Genomic DNA, 26026 nt, shown 5'->3' on the forward strand with positions numbered 1-26026 from the left:
TCCAAGTGGGGATTGTGTGGGGGTCAGTCACTTGGCCCTCCGCATCTGTTGTTCAGTCGGGTCCCATCTCGGAGTGACGCTCCACTAATCTCTGCCGAGTGCTGGGTCCCTTCCTTGATGGGGTTAGATTGATGGAGAGAATGTGATTTTTGTCCATCTTGTGTGTCACCGGGATCGTCTTCTTTTAAGTCACCGCAAAGCAGTTGCCTAAGAATCAGGCGTGTTGTCATCTAGTCTTGTCCAGTTTCCCTGTGGGGAGGCTGATGTCCTTGTGTCCAGTCTCTAATCCCCTCCCCTTTCTTGCGCATTGTTGTATAAATGGCTGACGTTAATTACAGTCGTAATTACTGTGACTGTCATCATGGGTTATGGTGTGACATGTCGTTTCTATTTTTCGTTTGGCTGTAATAACCATGAGCGCTTTACACATTCCTTCCCTGGAGAAGAGCCCTTCAGAACTATGGTCCCACTTCCCCCATGACTGTTTGTGATTACAGAGAGTGTGTGCATCTTTATAGGAACCCCAAAGAAGGGATGCTGTGTTCTCACTGTTGTAGCCATTGGTGTCCATTTGTCCAAGTAGGGGGACAGATGTTAATGTCACATGATACTGATTTTCTTTACTTAGTTGAAGGGATTTCTGAATCCAGTGTGGGTAATATTACTTTTTCTATTCTCATTAATAGTTCATGAAGCAGTACTTGAGTAGTATCTGCTTATTAAATGTCTCATCTCTCCATTATTTAAGTCAATATAGTCTCATAGAGGTCTATATTTCGTGGGTTAGAATTCCATTTCTGTGAGGTGTGAGGTTTTGTTTTTGATTTCCCAGTTTTGATTTCTCAGCAGGTTTTGCTCACGTGCTACTCACTGCTAGCTTTGTGTCTGGGGGGAGTATGGCAGTGCTCAGTGGTGCCAGGGATCAGCCGGGAGTTCCTGTGTGCAAAGCATGCAGCATGCACTCCAGCCCTTTGAGTTTTCTCCCCCAGACACTCTCTTAGTCTTGGGACTGGTGTAGGACACCAGTGACAGGTGCCGACTCAGTGCAGAGGCTGAGGTTATCAAGCTGCCCAGATCCCGCTGTGCTCTGGGGGGGTGAGGGGGGGCGCATACTTGGGCTACTTGGCGGTGTTGGGGGCCTCCAAGACCACATCTGGTGATGCTCAGGAGACAATGAGGAATCAAGCCAGGGTTGGGCATGTGCCCGGCATATGCCCTAACTACTGTACTATTTCTTGGCCCCGCTGTTACTGTTCTTACCCTTAGTTTATTCACCCAGAGCTCATAGGACCCCTTTGAAGTTAGCTTTGGTGTCCTTTTGATGTCTCCATTGTTCTTTGATACCTCCTTGCTTTCTGGCTCCATGGGCAGACACACTCTCATTGTTTTCTCTAACTCTGGAATCAACCTTGACTACAAAGAGCATGAGTTGCAGTAGAAAAAGGTAACGAGAGGGGCTGGAGAGATAGCACAGTGGCTAGGGCATTTGTCTTGCATGCAGCTGACCTGGGTTCAATCCCCAGCATCCCATGGGGTCCCCTGATCACTGCCAGGAGTAATTCCTGAGTGCAGAGCCAGGAGTATTCCCTGAGCACTGCTAGCACCCCAAGACAAGAAAAGAAAACGATATTTAGAAACCGAGATCTGGATAGTTGTTTTGCTCATCACTCTTGGATTCTTGGGCACTGCCAATGGACAGGATTAGAAATACACACACACACACACACACACACACACACACACACACACACACACTGTCTGTCTATCTAATAGACCTACCTGTGTTAAAAATCATGATTTCACCCTTCTTTCACTCTGATACCACAGAATTTATTTTCTCCTTTTCCTTATTTAGAACACACACACACACACACACACACACACACACTCTGGTGTGTTTTGTGGTGCGTGGGGATTGAACTGGAGCCTCGCATATGCAAGACAAGTGCTCTACCACTGAGTCACATCCCTGGTCCTGTGACTTTATTAACAACAGGTATATCCTCAATAGATTGGTTTGCTCCGCCCTCTCACCTGTGGAACCTACCTTCAACCAGGTTGTTCCTCACCAACCTGGGTTCACATGTTGCTTTCTGATTACTTCAACACTATCCTTACCAATGTAGGCTCCAGAGACCTGTGCTAGGTCACTGAACTACCCCTCCCTCCCTGCTCTGGGGTGCTCTGGGCCCCTTGACTGCTGTCCTGTGCCCACACCCCTCTTACAGTCACCATCTTGTACAACCGCACCCAGTGACTTTTGGACTAAATTGTTCAGGAAGGAAAGGGAAGGGAGGAGGAAGAGGAAGAGCACAGTGTCTTTCTTGATAGGGTTTTAATTCCTTCAGGTCACGGAGCAATGACCAGCTGAGTATTTGAAGCAAGGAAGATTTTCAAGGTTGTTTTGTTTTTCCATGTTTAACAGTGACGTTGTGGCTTTGCCCCATTTAAAGTAAACATTTACTTTAAATACTTACCTTGGCACAGAGATGCAGTTGGGCATGTTGTGTGGTATCCTAAACAAACAAACAAAAGCCTGAAATTCTGTTCAATCTGGGGAACCTGTTTCACAGGTGACTAAGTCTTTCGGGCCTGCATCTGTGGCACCAGTCTTAGGAAGGAAGCTTTTACAGGTGTCCTGGAACGCAGGTGTTACGGTTCGAACAGCAATTGTTGCCTCTACCTACAGAGCCCTCTCTGGGTATCACTTCATTCTAGAATTTTCTCTATGGTGCATAGCCCAATGAAAATTGTTTTGTTTTCCTTTATTGACTCTACTTCTTAATTGGACCATATTGTACCCTCACCACCATTTCTCACATATGAATAGTTCTTTAATATGAGAGCATTTCAACACTGTCTCCCTGGGCCGGAACGATAGTATGATGGGTGGGGGGTTTGCCTGGCACACGGCTGACTTGAGTTCGATCCCTAGCATTCCATATGGTCCCCTGAGCACCGCAGGAAATAAATCCTGTGATATCAGAGTAAAATCAGGGTGAAATTACTCCTGAGTGTAGAGCCAGGAGTAACCCCTGAGCGTCACTGGGTGTGAGGCAAAAAGCCAAAAGGAAAAAAAGAAAAAGAAAGCCTTCCCCCTAGTTGCCTGTCCAGGTGGGGTGTGTCAGACTTCTCTGTGAACCAGGGTTCTGATGTTTGTCCCTTACCACCCACCCCTAACACAGCAGCCCAGGTCTCATATCCCCTGCACTTCCTGTACGTGAATACCAATCACTTCCTCTCCCAGAGCTCATCCCGCAGGACCAAATTCTACTCCTTTTAAGACTTCAGTACAACTTTGCTTACGGCCTTAGTCTGGTTGTCTATCACATTGCACACACTTACGATGATGTATGGAGACCTTATTCCATCTTGTTTATATCTAGAACATTCTGAAGTGACAGGGCTTCCCAGAATTCACAATATGAATGAAATAAAACCAAATGCACAAAGCAGTTTGTCTTCTTTCCATGTCTGGAAATGTTTGGAGTATTGCTCAGTCAACCAGCTTCCCAGAGTGGTGAGGAGGAGGCTGACACATGGTTCTGAGCGACCAGACAGGACAATTCATGACCGGGGTCAGAGTGGCCTGGATCCCGGCTGTGGTTTGAGGATAGAGATGTGACGGCAGCCCTCCTGCCCCTTCCCAGTTCATTGCAAGAGAGGAGACTCAGCTGGTTCACTCCATGACTCAGATGGATGTTTGGTGATGAAATACATAACCAACTTCCCCTCTGGTTGAAGTCATGCTGGAATCATAAAGCCTGAAGGCAGAGAAAGTCCACTGAGAGTGAGGGTGCAATAAGGAGAGAGAAATCCATTCCTGCCGTTGAAAGTTATCCAGACTTCTTCCACTTTCTGGGTGTTGAAACAGTACATGATTTCCCTGCAATTTAAAAATGGAGGCGGATGATAGAGTTTTGGGTGAAAGGGATTGCATTGTTTTCAAAGACCATTTATTAGAAAAAGTTTCTGAAATTTTTCATCTTTTGGAGGGGTGTTCATACCCCTTAGTGCTCAGGGCTTACTCCAAAGTTCTATACTCAGGGATCACTTCTGGTATTGTTCAGGTACCTTATGGAGTACTGGAGATCAAACCTAGGTCAAAGGCAAGCACCGTACCCACTATACTATCTTTCTGGCCCTCTTGTTGATACTTTTTGTTTGTTTGTGTTTGTTTGTTTGAGGACCACACCTGGCAGTGCTCAGGGATTACTTCTGGCGCTCCACTAGGAATAACTCTTGGGCCCAGGGGGCCATATAGGATGCCAGAGATTGAACCCACCTTGGCCAAGTGCAAGGCAAGTGCCCTACCTGCTGTACTATCACTCCAGCCCCTCTTGTTGATTCCTATTGGAATTTTTTTAAGACGCAGGTCCACTTCAATAAGATTTGCTTGGCATTTCTTCAGAGGGAGGGGCACAAGTCGGGAATTGCTCCTGTCCTTAGGAAACTATACAGCTGAATTGAGAACTATCAAAGGGGGCGATTTCCTGACAGAGAAGCAGAGAGACCGGTAGGAGCCCACAGCAAGGAAAACCTCCACACTGGGAGCATGAGGAAAGTCTTTGCTGTGACCTGAGCGACTCAGCTCAGAACTCCAGGAATAGAAGTTCTGCTCAGAGGGCGGGGGTAACTATTCCCAGGAGAAGTAAGAGCACCTGTGGAAACCCGAAAGGAATAGAAACATCGGGTATCTCAGGTCAGGGCCACTGAAAGGAAGAGATTCCAAACCAAATCAAGTTGATTTGGAGCCAGACAAGGAGGAGGTCCCTAAGTCACGTTAAAGGTCTTGGAATCCAGTCTGTATTCTGCGGGTCAGTGGGAGACCCTGTAAGAGTTTTCCAAGGGATAATTGTTTCCACACGTTTCCGGACTAGCTGTCCTGCCTTTGCCCGTGAATTGATGGACTCAAAGTCTTCCCGCTGTGATGAGTCCATTCTATCAGCTTGACCAAGGAGCTCTTCCAGTGAGGGAGCACATTCGAGAGCAGGCCGCCATCCTGGTGGTGGCCTGTGGGAGGGGGAAAGGCCAGCCTCCCAGCACAGACACGTATTGCTGGCCTTCCTGAGGAAGTGCCTCAGCGGATGCACCAGCCTGATTTGACAGTGTGGCCCACACACTGTCATAAAACATGTGGGAGGGAAGCGCAAACATTTTACTAAAGTTATAATTTAGAACTCCTCAGATGTCTTTTCCTATCACAAGTGTCAGTGGAGAGAGTTCTCATTTTAGTGCCTGTGTCTATTATTAGATATCCTGCTTTCACTTCTAAACATGACAGAGAAACCCAGCTAGTTAGGTGATGATGAATTTAGTTTCCTTTAAAAATGGTTTACCCTTTCTTCCTTTTATAAAACATCCCAGATGTTGATTTAATCCTTCATGTTCCGTAATTTGCCTTCTGAGATGGTCCATTAAGGACAGTGGTAAAAGAGAAGGAGTTGCCGGGTCCTCTAAACCTGGAGTGTCTGTATGTCTTTGAATGTGTTGAAGAACGTGGTAGTTTTACATCTTAGAATAAGTTTGTTTGACTACTGTTTCTGGTTTGGATAAAGATGGCACAGGGACAAGATCTTACATTATCATAAAGATTATTGACAGGATTTTTTTTCCCCCACAATACTTTTAAATATCACCAAAAAAAGTTTTAGGTAGGGAAAATATTTATGCCAGCATAATGTTCCAGTAGCAAAGCTTGGTATAGCATATTCCAACTACATTAGAACTAAGTGAGGCCAGCCTTCAATTTGAGATGCTTATCTTGCTTTCAGTAGGAGTCTTGAGACTTCAGCTGATGGGAGGGTTTCCTCCAAGACCAGGGTAAGAAAGGGGCTTCCTTTGGACTATATAGTGCCCCCTTTGCCTACAAGGCACACCTGGTTATGCACTTTGCAGGAACATAGCTGGCTGTGTGACGGTATTGAAGTTGACTGTTGTTTCCTACAGTCTTTTCCAAACATTCCCCAATGACACACCTCTAGTCATGGCAGTCACAATTTACCAACTCCAAAATGTGTGTATGACTCAGCTAGTTAGACACACCTTCCCAACAGCCTTCTAAGATATAAATACAAGTTATCCAAACCCTGAGGCCAGATACACTCAGAATTTTTCTGATTTTAGAAAGGCCCTAAAATGTACATTTTTAGAAAAGCTTTGACATGCTTTGCTGAACATCCTATTAATCATTGCACCCAGTGGGGTCTGAGATTAGTGCCTATTACCAATTATACTCTAAAGCCGAGGAAGGGTTAGCATTAAATGGGTTAAAGTATAAGAGCTTTTGTTAGAAAAGATGAAGTCATGAAATTTACATACAAGTGGTACAACATGGAAAGTATCATGCTAAGCGAAATGAGTCAGAAAGAGAGGGATAGACATAGAAAGATTGCATTCATCTGGGGGATATAAAATAACAAAATATGAGATTAATACCCAAGAATAGCTGAGATCAGCACCAGGAGGATTACTCCATAGCTTAGAGGCCAGCTGGGTGTTCTATGGGAAAGGACAGCTCGGATAGAGAGGGGAGCACCAAATAAAGGGTGTCTGGAGGATCCTCCCAGGAGGGGAGAGCATGTTGAAAGTAGATTATGGACTGAACATGTTTGCCACTCAATGCCTCTTTTGCAGACCACAACACCCAAAAGGAGAGAGAGAACACAAGGGATTGCCCTGCCACAGAGGCAGGGTGGGATAGGAGGGATGGGGGTGGGAGGGATATTATCCATGGTGGTGGAAATGGGCACTGGTGGAGGGATGGGTGTTTGATCACTGTATAGTCGAGACCCAAGCACAAAAATTTGTGGATCTACAACTGTACCTCATGGTGTTTCACCAATAAAATAAAAAAATAAATTAAAAAAGTATAAGAGCTTTGTGAACATTTATATTAGATTTTGCTGCCAAGTAAGCTATGAAGAAGCTTTGTTTTGAGGTTTTGGATTTTAGGCTTTCGGGGGATGGGGTGGGGTTTGTGCATAAGAGTTTGTAGACTTATTCAAAGGCTCAATATTGTAGTTCTAAGAGAGTAAGTAACTTGCCCCACAGTCAGCTAGGAAATAGTGAACCCAAGCTCAAACCCAGTCTCCCTTTGACTCCAGTCTTTCTACATCCTTCGTGGCCGTCTGCCCTTTAGGTACAGTGACCTGATACTAACAGTTAGCTGGGATCGAGCTCCCACTACACTCCCTGTCTCACACCAGGCCCCAGCATCTTCTTGGCACCTTTGTGCTTCTGCTGTTGGGAACTGCTGTTTCTTTGAAATCCTTTGCTGGAAGCGACTGGGTGCCTACGTTTGCTCCCAGAGGCCACAAGACAATGTTATCTTACTTACCCCAATGGTCCCCTAGTGATTTAAGAGCTTTGCTCCAGTGTTCCAGCTGACAGCAGGCCATATTTCTGCCACTGCCCAAAGATGTGGCAGATGGCAGAGGTTCTCACATCATATAATCCATCTCAGCCGTCTAGCCCGATTGCTCTGAATCCTTTCTAAAAGTTGATTCCCAGAAAGAATTTGGTCACTAGGCCTTCTGCTCTAGGCAGGTGTCTTATGCCATATTTGTGCCTTGCAGAGACCCACATAGAATGACCTGGATGCCTACCCTTGACCCCTGCAGAGCTGCTCCTTGCACCTAGTGAGCAGCGTGGCTTTCAAAACACCACATGCAGTTCATCTGGGGAACATAAAGTAACAAAAGAGGAGACTGACACCCAAGGATAGCTGAGATAAATACCTGGTTTATTCCATGGCTTGGAGGCCAGCCACACACTCTAGGGGAAAAGGCAGCTCAGATAGAGAAGGGAGCACCAAATAAAGGGTGTTGGGAGGATCCGCCCAGGATGGGAGAAGCATGCTGAAAGTAGACTATAGACCAAACATGATTGCCACTCAATGCCTCTTGTAAACCACAGCACCCAAAAGGAGAGAGACAACAAAAGGGAGTGCCCTGCCACAGAGGCAGGGTGGGATGGGGGGATGGGGGGTGGGAGGGATACTGGGATCAGTGGTGGTGGAGAATGGGCACTGGTGGAGGGATGGGTTACTCAATCATTGTATAACTGAAACCCAAGCACTAAACTTTGTAAGTCTACAACTGTACCTCATGGTGTTTCACTAATAAAAAATAAAAATAAAAAAAAAAGACCACATGCAGGACAAAAACTGGAGCTAATGAAGAGAAGATGAATCAAAGAACCCACTTCTCTCAAGATTCCCCACTCACTGCCTGTTAAGAAATGCGATCTAATCAAAGCCAGGCCTGGGAACAGGAAATCCGCTTTGACTTCTGGCGTTGAGGGCAGGATATGCCTGTGTTCTGCCTTGCCATGGTGACTTGCTGTACTTCCCTCGAGAGATTGGCATTTCAGATCTATTTGATCTTTCTGAATAAGCTGCTGCTTACAAGGTGGCGGACCAAAGCAGCTGGTGGAGGAAGTGTCCTTATGAGACCATTGGTACACCACGGAACGAACTTTCATGTCAAGGTTTGTTTTGTTTGCGTTTTTTTTTTTTTTTGGGGGGGGGGCGGTTAAGTCTTTTGTTTTGATTTGAGCACTCAGTGGTTGTCAAGGCTTACTCCTGGCTCAGGGATTACTCCTGGTGGTGCTCATGAGATAATATACGACGCCAGGAATTCAGACCAGGATCTGCTACTTACAAAGCAAGTGCCTTACCCCTTGTCCTATCTCTCTGTCCTGATGTAAAGGTATTTTATTCCTCATGACCTTGAAGGAAAATTTGAAAAGTTTGCCAAAAATATATGCATATGTTTGACATCACAGGTCTAGTCAGTCTAATTATAGCTCATTGCTCAAATACAAATTAATATCTGACATTTAAAAAGCTGACAAGGAAAATTCTCTGCTTCCGTATTTGACCATCACTTCTCCGGTTTCTAAAGTTCAAATCAATTCTTCAGCCTGTTAGTTTTGTGACCAATGTCATTCTTTATATATCTCAGTTTCCTTCCTAATAAGATGGGAATAAAAATAGTCCCAATTTCATCAATAAGATAATAAGACAGTGCCTGTAAAAAATTCCCGGGCCAGAGTAATAGCGTAGTGGGTAAGGCTTTTTGGCCTTGCACAACCTGGTTTTAATTCCTGGCACCCCATGACGCCTAGGCACCACCAGGAGTAATTCCCGAGTGCAGAGCCAGGACTAATCCCCGAGCATCACCGGGTGTACCCAGAAAGAAAAAAAATTCCAATAAAAGTGGATCAAACCCAGATCCACACACAGCCAGGCGCATGCTCTACCACTGAGCAAAATTCCTGACTGTTGGGCTTTAAGAAAAGGCCGACAAAACCTTAGAAGAATTATTTACGTGTTTCTTTTCAGGATTTGCTGTCATCCTGAAAGAAATGGGAGAACAGTCATGATAAATTGCTTTCTGTTCCTATTTGGGAAACTTTTCCTACTTGTTCCATAGAATGAGAGTTCCTCTTACAACATCTGCGAAGACGGATTAGTTAAATAATGAGCTGTGATTTCAGAATGTAAGATGTATTGGGGTGGGGCTGGAACAATGGTAAGTGGGGAGGGCATTTCCCTGCACTCGGTTGGCCCAGGTTTGATCTCTGGCATCCCCTAGGGTCCCAAAGCACTGCCAGGGGTAATTCCTGAGTGTAGAGCCAGCATCACCAGGTGTAATCCAAAAAGCCAGAAATAAAATAAAATAAGATGTATTGGGTTATTGGGTGACAATACAAGTATTACATAAAAAATGTTTCTTAAAAAAAAACATTTACCGTATTTTCATCCCTCCATTCCTCCTGATTGTTCATTTGTTTTTCCTTTGTGGAGGGCAGGGGGTGGAGGGCAGTGCGGGTGGTGGAATCGTCTCAGATGATGCTTTCCCAGGATAAACCCTTTTCTCCTAGAGATCATCTTCATTTCCGTTCTGAGGAAATGACCTAATATCAGTAACTCACCCAACACCCTGGACTTACCTTGAAGTAATAACACTTGAAGGCTTCTCATATTTGTTCTGCCAGGCAGGGGTAATTCTCATTTCCGAGCTTGACTGGTAGTTCAAACATTTCTGTCGTCATCTTCTCCCACCCCTGGCGTCTTCAAAGCGGGGCACGAAAGGCCAGGGACTGGCGGTGGGACTGGCAGACCATGCACAAGTCTGCCAGGCCCAACAGGAGAGTCCCTCGACCGGGGCAGTTGAAGCCTTATGCCTGAGCGCACTTCTCTCTGGTGACCCGGGCGTCTCTTGGCTGTTGCCTCACCCCACTGCCGATGCCACTCTGGGAAGAAAGGAGGCCATTGAGGGAGCCTGTGCCCAGGCATGCCATCCGGTGGGCGTTCTTGTGTGCTTGGCTTTGGGTTTTCACTCCGGGTGGGCAGTGCCTTTTTCTTTTCTTTTGAGACATGTAGAAAGAAAGGATCTTTGATGCGAGGCCTCACAGCCACTGTCTCTGGGATAGAATGAGCATCCCAAACCACTCAGTCTGACCAAAATACTCTCGTAACCTTGGGAATCCATGCTCTGACCTTTTTAGGAGTCTGTCCGGTGCCAGCAGGAAGATGCTCTGGGCTCTCTCGGGTTCAGTGCCAGCTGCCTCAAGTGTGCCAGCTTTACCCAAGTGCCCTGGGGTACGGGGAATGGCAGGTCTTCTCCACCTCCCGCTGCCAGTCTCTTCTGCCCATCAGATGCCGAAGGGAAATCCAGCTAGCTTGGGAAATCCGGAAGTGTATCCTGGGCATAGCTTCCCCTTTTCTGGCACAGAAGGTGATCTGAACTATTTGTGATAAATAAACAGAAAACCTAGATCCATGTTTTCTTGTTTTCTCCTCCCCTTGTCATATGGAACCACATTTTTCACACTCCATAGTGAAGTTCTGCCATTTTACATGCCAGGGGAAATTCTCTGTTCCTGCCTCTGCTTTGTAATGGCTCAGCCTGTGACAGTTGTGGGACTTACAAGACTCAGGAACACAGCATTGCATGTCTGAGACCTTGAGGAAGTGTCCCTGCTCCCCTGGGTGGGGGCTGCAGCCCGTGAGCTGCTAAGATTTGTTCTTTGCCTGGTCCGTGGAGTGGAAAGCAAGCAGGCTTATCTGCTTTTTTTGCCAAGGCTAGTCTACCTTAAAATTTTTCTGGAGGGCTGGAATGATATTTCAGGGATCAAGACACTTGTTTTGCTTTGCATATGGTTGGCCCCAGTTGAATCCCAGGACCATACCATCAGGAGTGATCCTTGAGCACAGAGCCAGGAGTAATCTCCAAGTACCACCAGGAATGCCCCCCTTCACCACCATCCCCCAAAACCCAACGAAAACACTTCAGGCTTGTTTAATATTTTAGAATTAATCCTTATTGTAGAAACAAATGAGAAATAAAGACGAAAGTAAAAGTGATGATCCACAGTTGGGTACCTGCCTTGCGTGTGCACGGAGGCTGTGGGTTCCATCCCAGCACCACACAAAAGGAATGATCCTTTAATAGTAAGTGATTCATAATCTTCACCATCACCTGCATCATTGTTCCCCGTGCACATGTGTGTGGGAGGTAATGCTTGGTTTATATCGCTACTGGTTTCTGAGAGGTGTTGGGACAACAATACAAACTTAATATCTTGCAGTTCCAAGGGCCAGAAGTTTGTGGTGTTGCAATTGTGAATTGAATTGTGCCCCCTTGAAATTCATGTGTCCCCAGTGTGATGGTGGGGGAAGGTGGGGGGGTCTTTGAAGTTAGATGAGGTTATCAAGAGGCCCTCTGGTGGAATCAGGGCACTTGTAAGAAGAGAGAGAGAGAGAGAAAAAAAAGAGAGAGAGACAGACAGACACAGACAGAGAACGCTCTATGTATACACAGCACAGGTGCTCTGTAAGCCAAGAAGCTCCTCGCTAAACTGCCCACCAGGCTGGCACCCTCATCAGATCTCCAGTCTCCAGAACTGTGAGGAGATTCATTTCTGTGTTGAGTTTTTGGTTTCGGTTTTGGGGCCACCTAGAGGTACTTGGGGCATACTCCCGGCCCCGTGCCCAAGTATCATTCCTAGCAATGCCTGGTGAACCATAGGAGATGCCAGGGATCTCAGCCCAGCCGGCCACGTGCAGAGCAAGCTCCGTACCCGCTGTCCTATCTCTCCAGCGCCCAGTCCATCATATTTGGTTCTGGCAGTGCTAGTAGGTTGTGATTGTGTTTTCCTGGTTAAAATCAGGATCGACAGGGCTGCATTCTTTATGGAGGATGTAGAGGAGAGTCCATTTCTGGTTGCTCCATTTCTGGAGGCTGCCTGCATTCCTCAGCTCACGGTCTCTTTCCCTGTCCTTGCCAGGGGTGGCCCTGGAGACCCCCATGTTTCTCCAGATGTGGCCCCCGAAGACCCCAGGAACCCTGGGTAGCCCTGGCCCTGTACTATCTCACTGGACCCAGAGATTTATCTCTTTGGGGATGGCGGGGGTCGGGGAGGGGGGAAGAATCACAACAGCGATTCTCAGGGTTTACTCCTGGTTCTGTACTCAGGAATCACTCTTGGTGGTGCTCAAGGGACCATATAGGGTGCCAGGGAACAAAATAAGGTCGGATGCATGCAAGACAAGTGCCTTGTCTGCTGTGGTAACGCTCTACCCTGTGCCCTCCCACTTTTTTTTTTCTTTTTGGGTCACACCCGGCATGCACAGGGGTTACTCCTGGCTCTGCGCTCAGGAATTACCCCTGGCAGTGCTCAGGGGACCATATGGGATGCTGGGAATTGAACCCGGGTTGGCCACGTGCAAGGCAAACGCCCTACTGGCTGTGCTATTGCTCCAGCCCCCTTTTCTTTCTTATATAAAGGTAAAGGTAAAGGCCCTCCCGTTGTTCGTCGATTTGCTCGAGCGGGCCCAGTAACGTCTCCATTGGAGACTTTGTTTTTACTGTGTTTGGCATATCGAATACATCACGGGGAGCTTGCCAGGCTCTGCCGTGCGGGCGAGATACTCTCGGTAGCTTGCCGGGCTCTCCGAGAGGGGCGGAGGAATCGAACTTGGGTCGGCCTTGTTGGCTATGTGCAAGGCAAACGCCCTACTGCTGTGCTATCGCTCCAGCCCTTTCATATATATATATATTTTTTTTTTTTTTTAAGAAAAACTTTTTTTTATCTCTGTTTCTCAAATGTATTTGAACACTGATTCTTTTTGACAGTTTGCAACAGGGACTACTCCATTACAAAGCTCAAGGACACAATCTTAGTAATACACTCCGTGTTCCAGTCCTTGCCCGCTAGCTATGGAAGACCTTTAAAATTAGTATACAAAGTAAACAAACAACAAAAGAAAATCTTCTAGCCTTCACTCAGAATTCTGGTCACGGTTTGTTATGTTGGTTGAGCTCCCCCTGTGGCTATCAGGTATCTGCCTTTGGCCAAGGCCAGACCAGGTTTGCCTGACAGCTCCATGTTCCTGTTGGGTCCCAGAGACAGAGACTGAAATACTCGAGAGGACTGTTTGGTATGAGTGTCTGGGTGTTTGGTTCTGGTGAGAAAGTGGCCTGCGGATTTAAGCATTATTGAAAAGAGGCGCCACTCCTAGCCGTCGTCCAATCATGTCAGTTCTTTTCCAGGTGAATCAACATGGAAAGGTTTTTTTTGTTTTGTTTTGTTTTGTTTTTCCTTTTTGGGTCACACCCAGTGATGCACAAGGGTTACTCCTGGCTCTGCACTCAGGAATTACGCCTGGCCCTGGTGGTGCTCAGGGGACCTTATGGGATGCTGGGAATCGAACTGGGTCTGCTGCATGCAGGGCAAACGCCCTGCCCGCTGTGCTATCGCTCCAGCCCCTCTCCCCCCAACATAGAAAGTTTTGATGGGGCAAGTGGAATTGAAAAATGGGGTCCTGGAGAAGTGCTGGATGCAGTGTATGTGAACCCCAGAGATAAGCGTCCCTTGTCTGGGAAGTCAAACAGGGTATGTCCTCAGGGCCAGGGAACTTCAAGGGCCACAGGCAGGAGCCTAATCAACTTCCCAGAACCACTGCTAAGACCCAAACAATGGTGTGTGTTCACGAGTGAAGGTGTGTAAGAGAATTGGTGGGAAGATTTTTCCAGCCATCCTAATTGGGAGGCCTGTTCGCTGAGAGCTGGGTCCTGCTAAGGAAGATCCTGGGTGTGGAGCTGGTCTCATGGTTTGACAGTCCGAGTGGTTCTTTGTGGGGCTCACAGAATTCCTGAGCGTGGTTGGGACCATGTTATGGGGGCAGGATGGAGGGAGGTTCACAGGACACAGAGAAACCAACCAAGCTGACCTCCCCTGATATCAAGCCAACTCATGCCCAGAAGTCCAGAGATGGGGCACACTTGTTCTGGAGAACTGTGACAATTTATGCTGAAGTTCTGATGTGTGTCATCTTTCAGCCACCTTGGAAAGCCACAGCGGCTCCAGAGCAGCTAAGCCAGCCTTTCTTTCCTGATGATCAAGCGACCCCTAGCGCCTGTGACTGGCAAAACGTGCTCCCAGGAAGGGATTTGTATTGCTGCTGAAATGTCATGCATGAGCGAGCTGTGTCTTTCATGTTCAGTAGTCACCCGTTGGCCCTTTCTAAATTTCCTTCTCAGCACACATCTCATGTCATTCAGCCATAATCAACACTGGGTTTGGATTCCGGTCATTGTCACCAGCTAATGGAATTCAGACAGTCGCTAGCATCAGAGCCTGTGTGGCCTACAGGGCACACAGTGGAGTGGGGGTGAGGGTGGGGCATGCCCTCCCCCATAGCTGCACCCCGGGGTGGTGTGAGGATCAGATGACACAAGTCCAGTCAGTGAGGTGCCATATCAAAGAGCCACTATTACCACAGAATCACTGAGTATGCGAGTCTCTCCACCAAGATCGTTTATCTCCTGGGCTTCAGTGAAGACATTTAAACCTTTTCCACAGGATTCTGTCTGGGGAATTCGGCCCCATACTCACACATTGAAGAAGTGGTTGCTGCGTGCATATTTCAGAGTAAACTCACCAGTTCACTCAACAACTATGAACTTTTTTTTTTTACCAGTTACCACAGTTGGTGCTGAGACGCAGGGGTGACTTGTCTGAGGTAATCTTGATAAAATGGAGTTGATGTCGATACGAATAGAGGGATTCATGCATGGTAGGAATGGTGGGCTTGACAGCTTCACTGAGGAGGAAACCTTAAGTGACCCTATGCCAGTGAACTTGAGGGAAAGGCTTTTCCAGAAGGGTAGTCAAAGGACTCTGAGGCAGGGAGTCTGTACTGTTGTGTGGGAAGGACAAAGTGACTAGGATGTTCAAGCTGGAGGAGTGATGGAGAGGCTTTAGATACTTAAGAAGTCAGCTGGAAAAGTAATCAACCTGGCAATGATTTGTAAAACATTTTACAAGTGTTTTATACGAGCTTCCCATGAAATTGCTGATTTTCATTCGGTTTTTGAGATTTCAAGGACCTAGTAGCTAGATTCATTGAATGTACTCTTCGAAATATTAACTTTATAAATATTAACTCAGCCTTCATACGACCTGTGATATTGCTGTCATTTTACCTATTCAGTATAAACTAAAATAGAAAATAATTTGCCCAGGGGAAGTTGACTGCCAAATAGTGGGTTCAACCCCGAACAAGCTGGTTCTAACTCGTCAGGTTCATCATTCTATTATATTGTTATTGTTCACCATTATATTGTTTCCCAAGGCATTTTTAAAGAATCAGTCCACGTATCAATAGGCCTCTTCTAAGTATTCGGGAGTGATAATGCCTGAGATTGCTTTAAAATATTTCAATGTAGAAGAAAAATAAGAAAAATGAATAGTTAAAGCAACTGTGGAGGAATCTTGGCAAGTGTATAGTTAATAGGTCTATATGCATCTTCATTAGCATTCTCTATCAATAATTAACAACCCATTTCTAGTGAACAAAATGACTATAGTAAATTACCTCTAGTCAGTATCAAAATACTTTCCTTTTAATGATCTGGGTAATTTAAGTCAAAGCAGTGAGTTTCACCAAGTTTCTTAGGTAATAGTTTTGCAAACAGACCATCTTTTGTGTGTTCCAAATGACTTCAGTCACTGGGCTCGATGGCCATAGGATCTTTTGGATTATCAGTAAGAACTGATCTCCTTCCAAATGTATTTAGTGGGAGAGCAAAGTGTTTGAGTTGGAAGGGAGCTATCTCCAAGACAGTCTCTTCCAAAATCCTTGCCTTATTGCTAAGGAAGTTGAATCTTGGAGAACTTCACTGCGCAGCCCAAGATTATAGTGGGAGCGGTAAATGGTGCTCTGTAATCACCACATAGCTAGTTAATAGGAAAACGGAAATTCAGACCTAAGTTTTATCTCCGGGGTTTTCCAACTCCTGCTCCATCAGGCAGCTGCCAGTTCAAAGCCTGGGGAGTAAGAGTTGCCTTCAGCTGAGAACCAAAAGGAGTCACATGAGTCTGTGACTTCCTCTGGCCATTTTCAAGCTTGTGAACTTGAATGGCCCCATTTATTTTGCGTGTTTTCTTCACATTCCTTGTTCACAGACCCTTAGCTGTGTGTCCCACAAAGGTTATAGCTGAAAAAAGCATGACCATGACAAAAAAAGGGCTTCTCAGGGTTGTGTTTGGGGCTGTGCGGCAAACATATATATACATATATATATTATCTATATATTATTATTATTAAAAGTAAAACCCCCTCTTTGCATGGACAGGAATCAGGGCCAGAGGTTTCCCCAGCAGAAGGGATGCAGATGATTTTCATGAAAGCTCCTGGAGTCACCACTTGACATTACTGATGCCCAGAACTTTCCCCAGAAAATTCCTAGGAGATATTTCCAAATGCCTTCCTACACCACTCCCTTTGTGAGTATTCGCTCCTTTAGCTTCTTGGGCCTCAAACCCAAAACGTATTTAGGACTCCAGCAGGTAAGCTAACAAGGGAAGCTGGATGATGAGGACAAGAGGCCCTGAAAGGGCTCATTCTTATTTGGAGTTTGACCTCATCTGCTGTACAGGGACAAGAGTCCGGGCAGGGCAGTCCCCAGTGCTGCCTGGTGAGGAGATTGTCAGATCGAGCACCCCGACTTTCTGCACTGCCACCCTCTGGGCCTCCGAGGTGCCAAGGCACCATCGCGCCGGACAGTTTTGTACTGGGAGATAGAATGTGTCCCCACAACCACCAGAACCAGTGGCTATCTGTCTGTCTGTCTGTCTTTGTGTCTGTCTGTGTGACATGCCTGAGAGGCCTCTTTGAGTTGATATTTCAGTACTGGTTTCCCTGAGGTCTTTGTTGGACTGGTTTGTGACGTCATCATTCCATGCTTGGACTCCTGAGAGAAATGACTTAAATCTTTCTGGTATCTGTGCTCTGCCAGAGATTCCTTGATTTTCCTTTAAAGGATTTTTTTTTCCCAATTTTCTCTTTCTGAAAGCAGCCACGCGAAGACGAGCTTAGAAAGGGTGTTCTCTTCCTGTTGTTTCAGGGAAAATAGAGAAAGTCAAACCTCCTCCATCCCCCACACCTGAAGTTCCCAGCTTGCAGCCTGACTTAGGGCCCGAAGAGGCTGCCGGATCCCAGCGGCCCAAGAATCTGATGCAGACCCTCATGGAAGACTATGAGACACACAAATCTAAAAGGCGCGAGAGAATGGATGATAGTAGTGTAAGTTTTTCCTCCTTTCCTCTTTCCCCCCTCTATCTAAGGCGAGCGCCCAGGGCTCCAGATGTGTCTGTCTGTGGTTATGTGGCCAGCATGGGGAGGTATTCCCAATCCAAGTTGCAAATGTGTGCACAGTTGGGTGTGGGTGTCAGCCTTGTGTCTCAAGGCCATGCATCAGGCCAGAGCAGATTGTGTCGCTTCCCAATGCAAAAAACACTGTTCTACACTGTGGGGAAGCGGGGTACGCACACACTGTGAAATCCTCCCCCACGAGCCACAGGACGGATTGCTCTCCCACTGCTAACCTCCACTGCTCTGCAGAGATTTTGTTTTCTCTTGAGAGTGATGAAGATGCTGGCGGAGTCTCCTGGGCAGTCATCATCAGTATTGCATTGTTCTCAAAAGACTTGAGTGTTTGGAGCCGTTGCCAATCTGTGTGTGAGGTCTTGGCTCATTCCAAGCCCTATAAAATGGCAGTTGGGGGCCGCACCGCCTCCCTGCTCCCCTCCATGCAGGGAATTTTGCACGTGACCTTCGCCGTGACCCAGGAAGGAGAACCCTTCTGCTCTGTGTTACCAGGGAGAGACTTCCAAGCTGTGGTTCAGTCCCCAGCCTCCGGGGAGACAGCTGGCCTTAGTCTCTTAGTATGAATTGAGGTGACCCTCTCCTCTCCTCCCCTCCAGGTCTTCTGAGATCACCGCTACCTCGAGTTGGATGTGGGTACTCCCCCGGGGGGGGGGGGGCAGTCCTGCTTTGTGTCCATTGCATTGGCCTCCTTTGCCCCTCTCAAACATGTCCCGGTGTGGATGATCAGTTATTTAGTCACCTGAAACAGGAGAAATTCCATATAGTTTTCCAGTCATTTTTCATATCCCCTTCCCCCCGTGACTCAGTTAAAGGGTTCTGGAAGCGAAACAAGATCCTGAATGTGGCTTTTTTAAATATCTCATGAAAACATTCTCTTGGCATCTGCCAGCCTCTCCCTTTGGGTTGCCCCGGCACTGCCGGGCGTACCGTCTGACTCCCTCCAGGGGGCTGGTGCGTTCTGGGCATGGAGATAGATCAGCCAGCTACTACTGACGCTTCTGCTGCAGGATGTTTTTCCTGAGCCCAGAGGACATTTTCTAATCATGAAAGTCACTTGACCAGCCCTTCCTCATGGTCTCACCTCAAACAGGGAGCTTGCCTTCAAGTACTGGCTGGTGCCAGTGATCCTGGGGAATGTACAGCTTGTTTCTCGTCTCCTGTGGTGTCACACAGCAACAGGGCCCGTGAAAGTGAGCTGAACGGACCCCTGGAGTTCTAGCAACTGGAAACAATCTGTAACCCCCCACCCCAGCTTCTTGAGCGTGTTTTCTTAATGGACTATTCATAACTCACGTGCATCCCTGTTGATCTCCAGCGCAAATGTTAGAAGAAGAAGTCAATTCAGAAGCACAGAGTTCTCCTACCAGCCAGTTTATCAGTCGAGGCTAGAAGCCTGTTTCACGTCAGCTACAACACTCAGGAGACCCCTGAGCAAATACAGCCGGCCTTGATTTTTCCCCCTGCACTTAAGTGGATCCTTGGAAAATCGGCATTTTTATCTATGAATTGGCCTTCACTTATGAAATGAAGTGTCTGCCTCATCTCTGTTTTTTCTCAACATCTTGAGAAAAAACATTTCGAAATCAACATTTTAGATAAAGAAGAAACATTCAGGCTGTTGATTTTCCTAGATCTTGGATTCAGGGGTTTCACATCGCTTGTGCTGTTTCTAGAGAACCACGTCTGTTGTCAAGAGAAAATTCTTAGGAACTGAGTAAGAGCTCTCTGGTCTACAATATCCTCTTGTTGGAGGTCTATGCCGGGAAAAGACAGAGCATACCCCTTCTAAAACAAATAAATCTATCCTCCGAGCCACTGGTTACCCGCTCTCTTGTCCCCTTTGATTCAAGGACTCATTTTCTATTGTATTTGCTTCTCAACCTGGATGGATTTAAGTTGGAGGAATGAGCAGGCCTTCACTTGTTTCCCCCAAGTTCATCTCTGATCCCTTCATTGTTTCTCTTTCATTGTCTCTTTGACCAAAAGAATCATCCTGGGAAACAGACGGAGTTGCTTGAAACTGGAGTTCTCTAACTGGCTTCCCGGCCCCTGGAGGCTGAACTTCTCTGTGGCTTCCTTATTGCCCCCTGTTCTCAGGGCAGAATGTGGCTCCTCAGACAGCCTCACGTGGCCCCTGGGGGCCAGTGTCACCTCAGGCCTTACAGCTGCCAATACTCCTTCCCCAAAGTCACTTCCCACGCCCATCATCAGGACCAACTCTGTGTTTGCCTGCAGGAGTAACCAGCTCTTTCTGAACTGAACCAGAATTCTTTTCGCCGTGCTTCCCAAGGAGAGGGCGGACTTAAAAGCGGGTCATTGGGTACAGTGTTATGTTAGATGCAGTGATAAGAATAAGCGTGACCTGCCGAAGAGCAAAAAAAAAAAAAAAGTCACAGGATGCTGCCGTTTCCCTGAGTAACTTCTGCCCTCCAACCAAAAATAACAGATCCTTCCCTCAAACCAGCTCCCTGTTCCCAGAGCTGCGGTGATCTCCCCCCATCGAGGCTCCCGCTGGGTAAAAATCCTGTTCCTGTCAGTCCTCACACTCATGGAATAATCCCTGCTGGGTTTGGGGGGTCCTGAGAAGATCTGTAGTGTGATCCTGAGCTGTCCCCCTCCGCCCCAAAATCCTGAAATCTTGGAGTAGCTACCCAGAGTTTCTCTGTTACTGATCTGAAGGGCTCCCTGCCTTCTTTGGCAGTTGATGAAGAAGTACCAGGAACTGGGGCTGGGGAAGCTTCTTAAAAAGTCATCCTCAGTGGCCATCCTAGTCGCAGTGATCTCTCCTCTCCTGGGCTAGCTTCGTGGTGCCCTGTGGCCTAGCCAACCATGAGTGTTGCTGGCACAAAGCTTCAGCCAGGCCCCGCTTACTCCTGGCCGCACTACAGCACCTGTCTGACCCAGGAGGGTTGCTCTTCCCGACCGTCTGTCTGCTAGCCCATGTGGGGCCTGGGCGAGGGTCTGAAATGGCGTGGGGACACTGAGCGACAGCCCCACCGAGCTCCTTGGCCTGGGCTTCTGTGCACACTCTGCTCTCTCGAAACAGGAGCTCCTCTATGCCTATCCTGTGGGATTCCATTATCTGGAAATGTTCTCTGGCCCGGAAATGGCCCAGTGCTGCAGTTTACTCAGAGGAGAAATCCTTCAGGTTCCCCGAAGGGCTTTGGGCGCCCTGCTGAGGCAGATATTTCAGACTGTTGGGACGGGGGGTGGGGTTTCTAGCCACTTGTTTCCCTCAACCTGACCAGAACTCCAGAGGAGATGGGTTCTTGAGTTAATGATGCTCTCGAACCTGTTGGGTTTGCTTTTCCTTTCTCTGCTGGAAAGTTCCAAACCCAGGCATTGGCATTTGGGCATTCAGCGCCAGCCTCAGGGCACGAGACCTAGTTTGGAGATGTTTTCCTGTGTGCTTTTTGTGTTTCTCTGTCTTTCTGTCTCTCTCCCTTCCTCTCTCTCCTTCTCTTCTCTGTCTCTCTCTCTTTCTTGTCCTTCTCTCCCTCCTCTCCTTCTCTCCAGCAACTGAGTATCCTTCCAGAGCTCCTGCCTGTGTAGGACTGGGACAGTCTCATCCATTCTCTTGGTTGAGGTCTTTCTGGCCCCCACCCCACCTTCATTGCAGTGGTCTCTTCAGTGCTCACAACCTGCACTTCTTTCTGGGCCAGGGCACCCTTTGGGCATCAGGGCTGGTTCCCCACCGAGTGGGAGAGGGAGGTGGCACTGTCTCCAGTGGTGCTTCTACCAGAATCTCAGCCCCCATCAGCTTCGTGGCTCTTCCTGGATTCTCTCTGACACCCAGGGAAGCTATGGAAGGGAAGCTTACCTTCTGGGCATCATCCTGCCCCTTGTAGAACTGCAGTTGACACATGCGACACAGAAAAAACCGCCAGGGATCAGAGATGGACCTTTGATCCCACCTGACCCATTCGTGGTTACCGGTTTCCCCCAACTCATGAAGGTCGCCTCTGTTCTGAGCACTATCAACACAGGTCCTGTCTGCAGGCCTGAGGTACCGCCTATCCGGGACCTTCTCTCACAGGTCTCTGAGCCAGGCCTTTGTTTTCCCAAGATTTTCTTGCAGGGATCTTGGGTCTCCTACAAGAACTGAAAAGGTCATTTGACATTTATTTATTTATTTTTGGAAAAGGCTTTAGTTAAAAAAAAGTGGAGGGAAGGTAGAGAAACTGCTCAGATTTTTGTTGTTGTTGTTTGTTTGTTTTGCTTTTTGGGTCACACCCAGCGATGCTCAGGGGTTACTCCTGGCTTTGCACTCAGGAATTAGTCCTGGAGGTGCTCGGGGGACCATATGGGATGCTGGGAATCGAACCCGGGTCAGCCACATGCAAGGCAAACTCCCTACCCACTGTACTATCGCTCCAGCTCCACTGCTCAGATTCTTGAAGGGGTCACCTAAGAAGGATTTCCAGAGGGAATCATCTACAGTTTCTATACAATCATCCCTATTCAGGAACTCCACCCACGCAGGCCCCCAAGATAGTAAGGAAGGAGGCTGGGGTTTAGGGGCTTGGGGCGGGGGGGTGGGTAGGCTGTCCCTAGTCAGTGTCTCTCCTTAGCTTCCCTCGTTCCACCCAGCATCCTTGCCATTCGGACCAACTCCAGTCTGTGCCCCTGCCCCTCTTTCCATGCTATACCAGGCCCTGAGACTATCTGGGGATGGGGATAGAGGCGGGGGGGGGTTCTCTTCCCTATAGGAAAATAGCAGCTGGCCAGTCGCAGATGTGATAAATCCTAGTAAATGTGAAACTGTCCTCAAGGACCTTTCGTGGGGAGCATTTGAGGGGTAGGAGCTGGGAGGCAGGGGTTGGAGTCAGTTGCCACAAGGGGAAAAGACTCTTGTGAAGTCAAAGCCTGGAAATGGAAGCGACCAATCTTGACTTCATCGAGTGTGACTTTATCTACTGTGTTTGTGAAACGATACAAAGGCATTTCCTTAGTCCCAGAGATACGGACTTTCTAATACGCGAGTGTCAGAAAGGCAGCAAGTCTTGGGGTGCGTATGCTCTGGTGTCTGGGCGTTCCCTCCCGTATTCCCAGGTGCCCCCCCCCCCCCGCAGGGGGCGTGGTGGCCAGCGGGTGTGGTGTGAGCGTGTCTCTGCTGTGTACTAACCCTGGTCTTTTCTCCCCTCCACCAGTACACCTCTAAGTTACTGTCTTGCAAGGTGACTTCCGAGGTACTTTTCAACTTGTTTGTCTTGGTCTTCCTGCATGAGTGGCCCGCTGCATGCTGGTGCGCTTTGCCCCAAAGGAGCACGGGCATCAGGGATGTTGTTCCTGAGAAGGGCAGGGAAGAAGCTCATCTCCCCGTTTTCTTCTTCCTGCCTTTTTCTGAACTGGGAGACGGTTTGTGAATGTTGGTGTCTGGGGCTCACGGCTGAGCTTGGCTGTGCCTGGTGGCGGGGTGACCAGCTCACGGAACTGGAAGCAAGAGGGCGCAAGGGATGGCAATGTGGATTTTTTTTTTCATTTCTAATGTCACTGATAACTAATATACCCTGGGCTGGCTCGAACACCTAGGACTCAGAGAACTGAGCTGTGAATTCTGACCATCCTTGCTTTCCCTCAGTACAACTCGAGGATGTCCTTCCACAGCTTTAGGCAAAAGTGTTCCCAGAGGCAGCACCCAGACTTCCTTGGCCAGGGTCTTTTGTTTGGGAAGTTTTTTAAGCATTGAATTCACCACAGTCTTCTCTCTTACCATTCCCATTTATTTATTTATTTATTTATTTTAAAAAGCAACATTTAAAAGAAATTTTTTTACTTCTCCCTCTATTTTCCATTTTTTCTCTCTTGCTATGAGAAAGCACAGTATTTTTTATTTATTTACTTATTGCATTTTGGGTCATACCCAGCAATGCCAGGGTTTACCTCCTGTCTTTGCAATCAGGAATCACTCCTGGTGGTGCTCAGGGAACCATATGGGATGCTAGGAATCAAACCTGGGTCAGCCACGTGCTAGGCAAATGCTACAGCCCCAAGAAAGCACAGTACTTTTAATTTTTATTGTGATGGTGTCCTTTTTCTTTTTTCTTTTTACTTTGTTTAGTATTTCAAATATACAGAATTGTGGCGAGGATCATTCATTCATTCATTCTTGGGTTAATTGAGAGCCAACGTCACATCTGTCACTTCCTAGGTTCAGATAACTTGGCCATCATCAAAACCCAAGTCCCTGGTGCTGTGGACGTGGCATTCAAATGCCCCAGTAGTGTGACATCATATACATAATGACACCACCTCTTGCTAGCCAGCTTTTGGGTGCACATCCTTTTATAAGATGTGCTTACTATTTAAAAAAGAAATTGATATTGCAGATACAACTCAAGCCCTCTTGTTCCTCTCCCAGTTCCCATATTTCTCTTTTCTGAGGCGACTATTCTTGAGTTTGGTATTCTTCATTTCCGAGCATGTTTCTGGACCACATGTTTGTATATGTAAGTAATGTTTTGGCTTTGCATGATTTTGAATGATCTCACACAAAGTAGTGTCCTCTGCTCCAGGGGTGGGGAATATGCTGCCCACTGGGCCCTGCGGGACCCCAGGATCATGTGGTACATGATGGGACATGTGTGCCTCTCATTGCCTATGGCCCATCTGCCCATATTACATGGCCTGTGAATCGTGTTATAAATATCCAAATCGCCCTTTGCAAAAAAGAATTTTCCCCACCCCTGTTCTACTTTCAACAGCATTTGGCTGCATTTCAGTGTGTCTCTGACTGCTGTAATTAGTTAGGACTCTATTGACTGCTGTATAATACTCCCCCTGAATTGGTATCTCTGTATGCATTCAATCTCCTAATGATAGAAATTTAGTTATTTTTTTAAGTGGGGGTACACATCTAGCAGTGCTCAGGGGCTACTCCCAATTCAGGGTGACTCCCAGTGGTGCCTGAAGGACCATACAGTGCTGGGAACCAAACCTGCGCCTGCAAAGCATTCACTCCAGTCCTCGGGACTCTTTGTTCTCCGTTGGTTTCCACTTCCCTTTTGGTCCCACTACAAACAATACCTCAATGAATGATCTTTCCTCTCTGGACAAGAAGTCCTGGCTATGGAATTTTTACATCTCCTCATTCACCACATGTGCAGATTACTCTTCAAGTGGGTTGTGCTAACATATAGCCGAAAGTATTTTAAATCTCAAACCTTTTACAAAAAATTTATAGTCAGTGATTAGATATGGGCTGCTGGTGGTTGGTCATTTTCTTCCATAAGGTCTCAAATGCATATTGAGAATATCATTACATGTCACTTTGTCAGTGTCTAAATTGTGGCTTTCATTTAGGGGGTGGCAGTTTGAGAATTACACCCTAAGCCCATATCTCTTTTAAGTGGACATAGTTAAGAATAATGGAAATCTGGTTAAATAGATCTAAGAAATTAAAACTGGGCCCAGTTTTATCTTCAGATGCAAAAGAGCTGGGGGCTAAAACACTCATGTAAATAGGGTATAGAAGAGGAAATGGCATAAAATATTAACATACATTTAATGTGTATCATTCATTTCCCCTCCAAATAAAATTGTCGATGGCTACTCAGATTTTAGCTGTACATTGGAATTTGTTAAGTAGTGGGGAGAGAAAATGATAGCGGTGTTGAAAGAGAGTTGATGTCCTCCTACAGGTCATAAATGAGAATTAACTTGTGAAAGGACTCTAACAGGAAGCCAGGTCTGTGTGTGAGGGTGCTTTCGCTCTGTTTCTAAGGAGACAGCATCATGCTTCTCCCCACTCAGTCCTCCCAGCCATGCAGTAGCAGGACAGCCTAGAGCCAAAGCTCCGCATCCATAGTTCCAGAGCTTCACTTTGAATTGTGAAGCCTTGGTGAGGTTATGGAAACTCCCCTGCATTCCTGCATGCCTATATGAAGTGGGAGTCGTACTAGCACCAAGGGCTAAAACAGGAAGCAGTTCAGGGTATGTGTGATGGTTTGCCTGCTACCCTGTGTCTGTTTTTCTTTGGGGTCCACCCTGTGAAATGCTCAGTGTTTACTCCTGGCTCTGCTAAGGGATCACTCCTGCCCAGGCTCTACAGAACCCTATGTGATGCCAGGGATTGAACTCTGTGCAAGGCAAACACTTTTACCCCCTGTGCTGTCTCTCTGACCCCAAAGCAAGTGCTACTTTAGGCCCAGAAAATAAAGAATTTTTTTTCCACTTTATTCCTAAAATAAAGCTAATCTGCAGTAATAAAAGTTAACAAAGAGTTTCGGATTTTTAAGTGCACATGCACGCACGCACACACACACACACACACACACACACACACACAATTTTAGGACAGGTGGTCACTAAAGCATCATCCTCGGGGCTTGGTTTTAGAATCTT

General features: G+C 47.1%; 1 protein-coding gene across 5 annotated transcripts in view; it reads left to right on the top strand.

The window, feature by feature from the left end:
* Positions 1–26026, top strand: part of PALM2AKAP2 (PALM2 and AKAP2 fusion) — a 524226-nt gene that overhangs the window by 493096 nt on the left and 5104 nt on the right. For 3 of the 5 annotated variants that reach the window (XM_056117281.1, XM_056117283.1, XM_056117286.1), the window contains 2 exons: positions 17421–17599; positions 22834–22872. The exons of 1 other annotated variant lie outside the window; for it this stretch is intronic. In XM_056117281.1, coding sequence (XP_055973256.1) covers positions 17421–17599; positions 22834–22872 — 218 coding nt within the window. The remainder of the gene's footprint in view (positions 1–17420; positions 17600–22833; positions 22873–26026) is intronic. One more of the 5 variants, XM_056117282.1, reaches the window with a different exon arrangement.

This window comes from Sorex fumeus, unplaced genomic scaffold, assembly GCF_029834395.1.
Source record: "Sorex fumeus unplaced genomic scaffold, SorFum_2.1 ptg000034l, whole genome shotgun sequence".
Lineage (NCBI taxonomy): Eukaryota > Metazoa > Chordata > Mammalia > Eulipotyphla > Soricidae > Sorex > Sorex fumeus.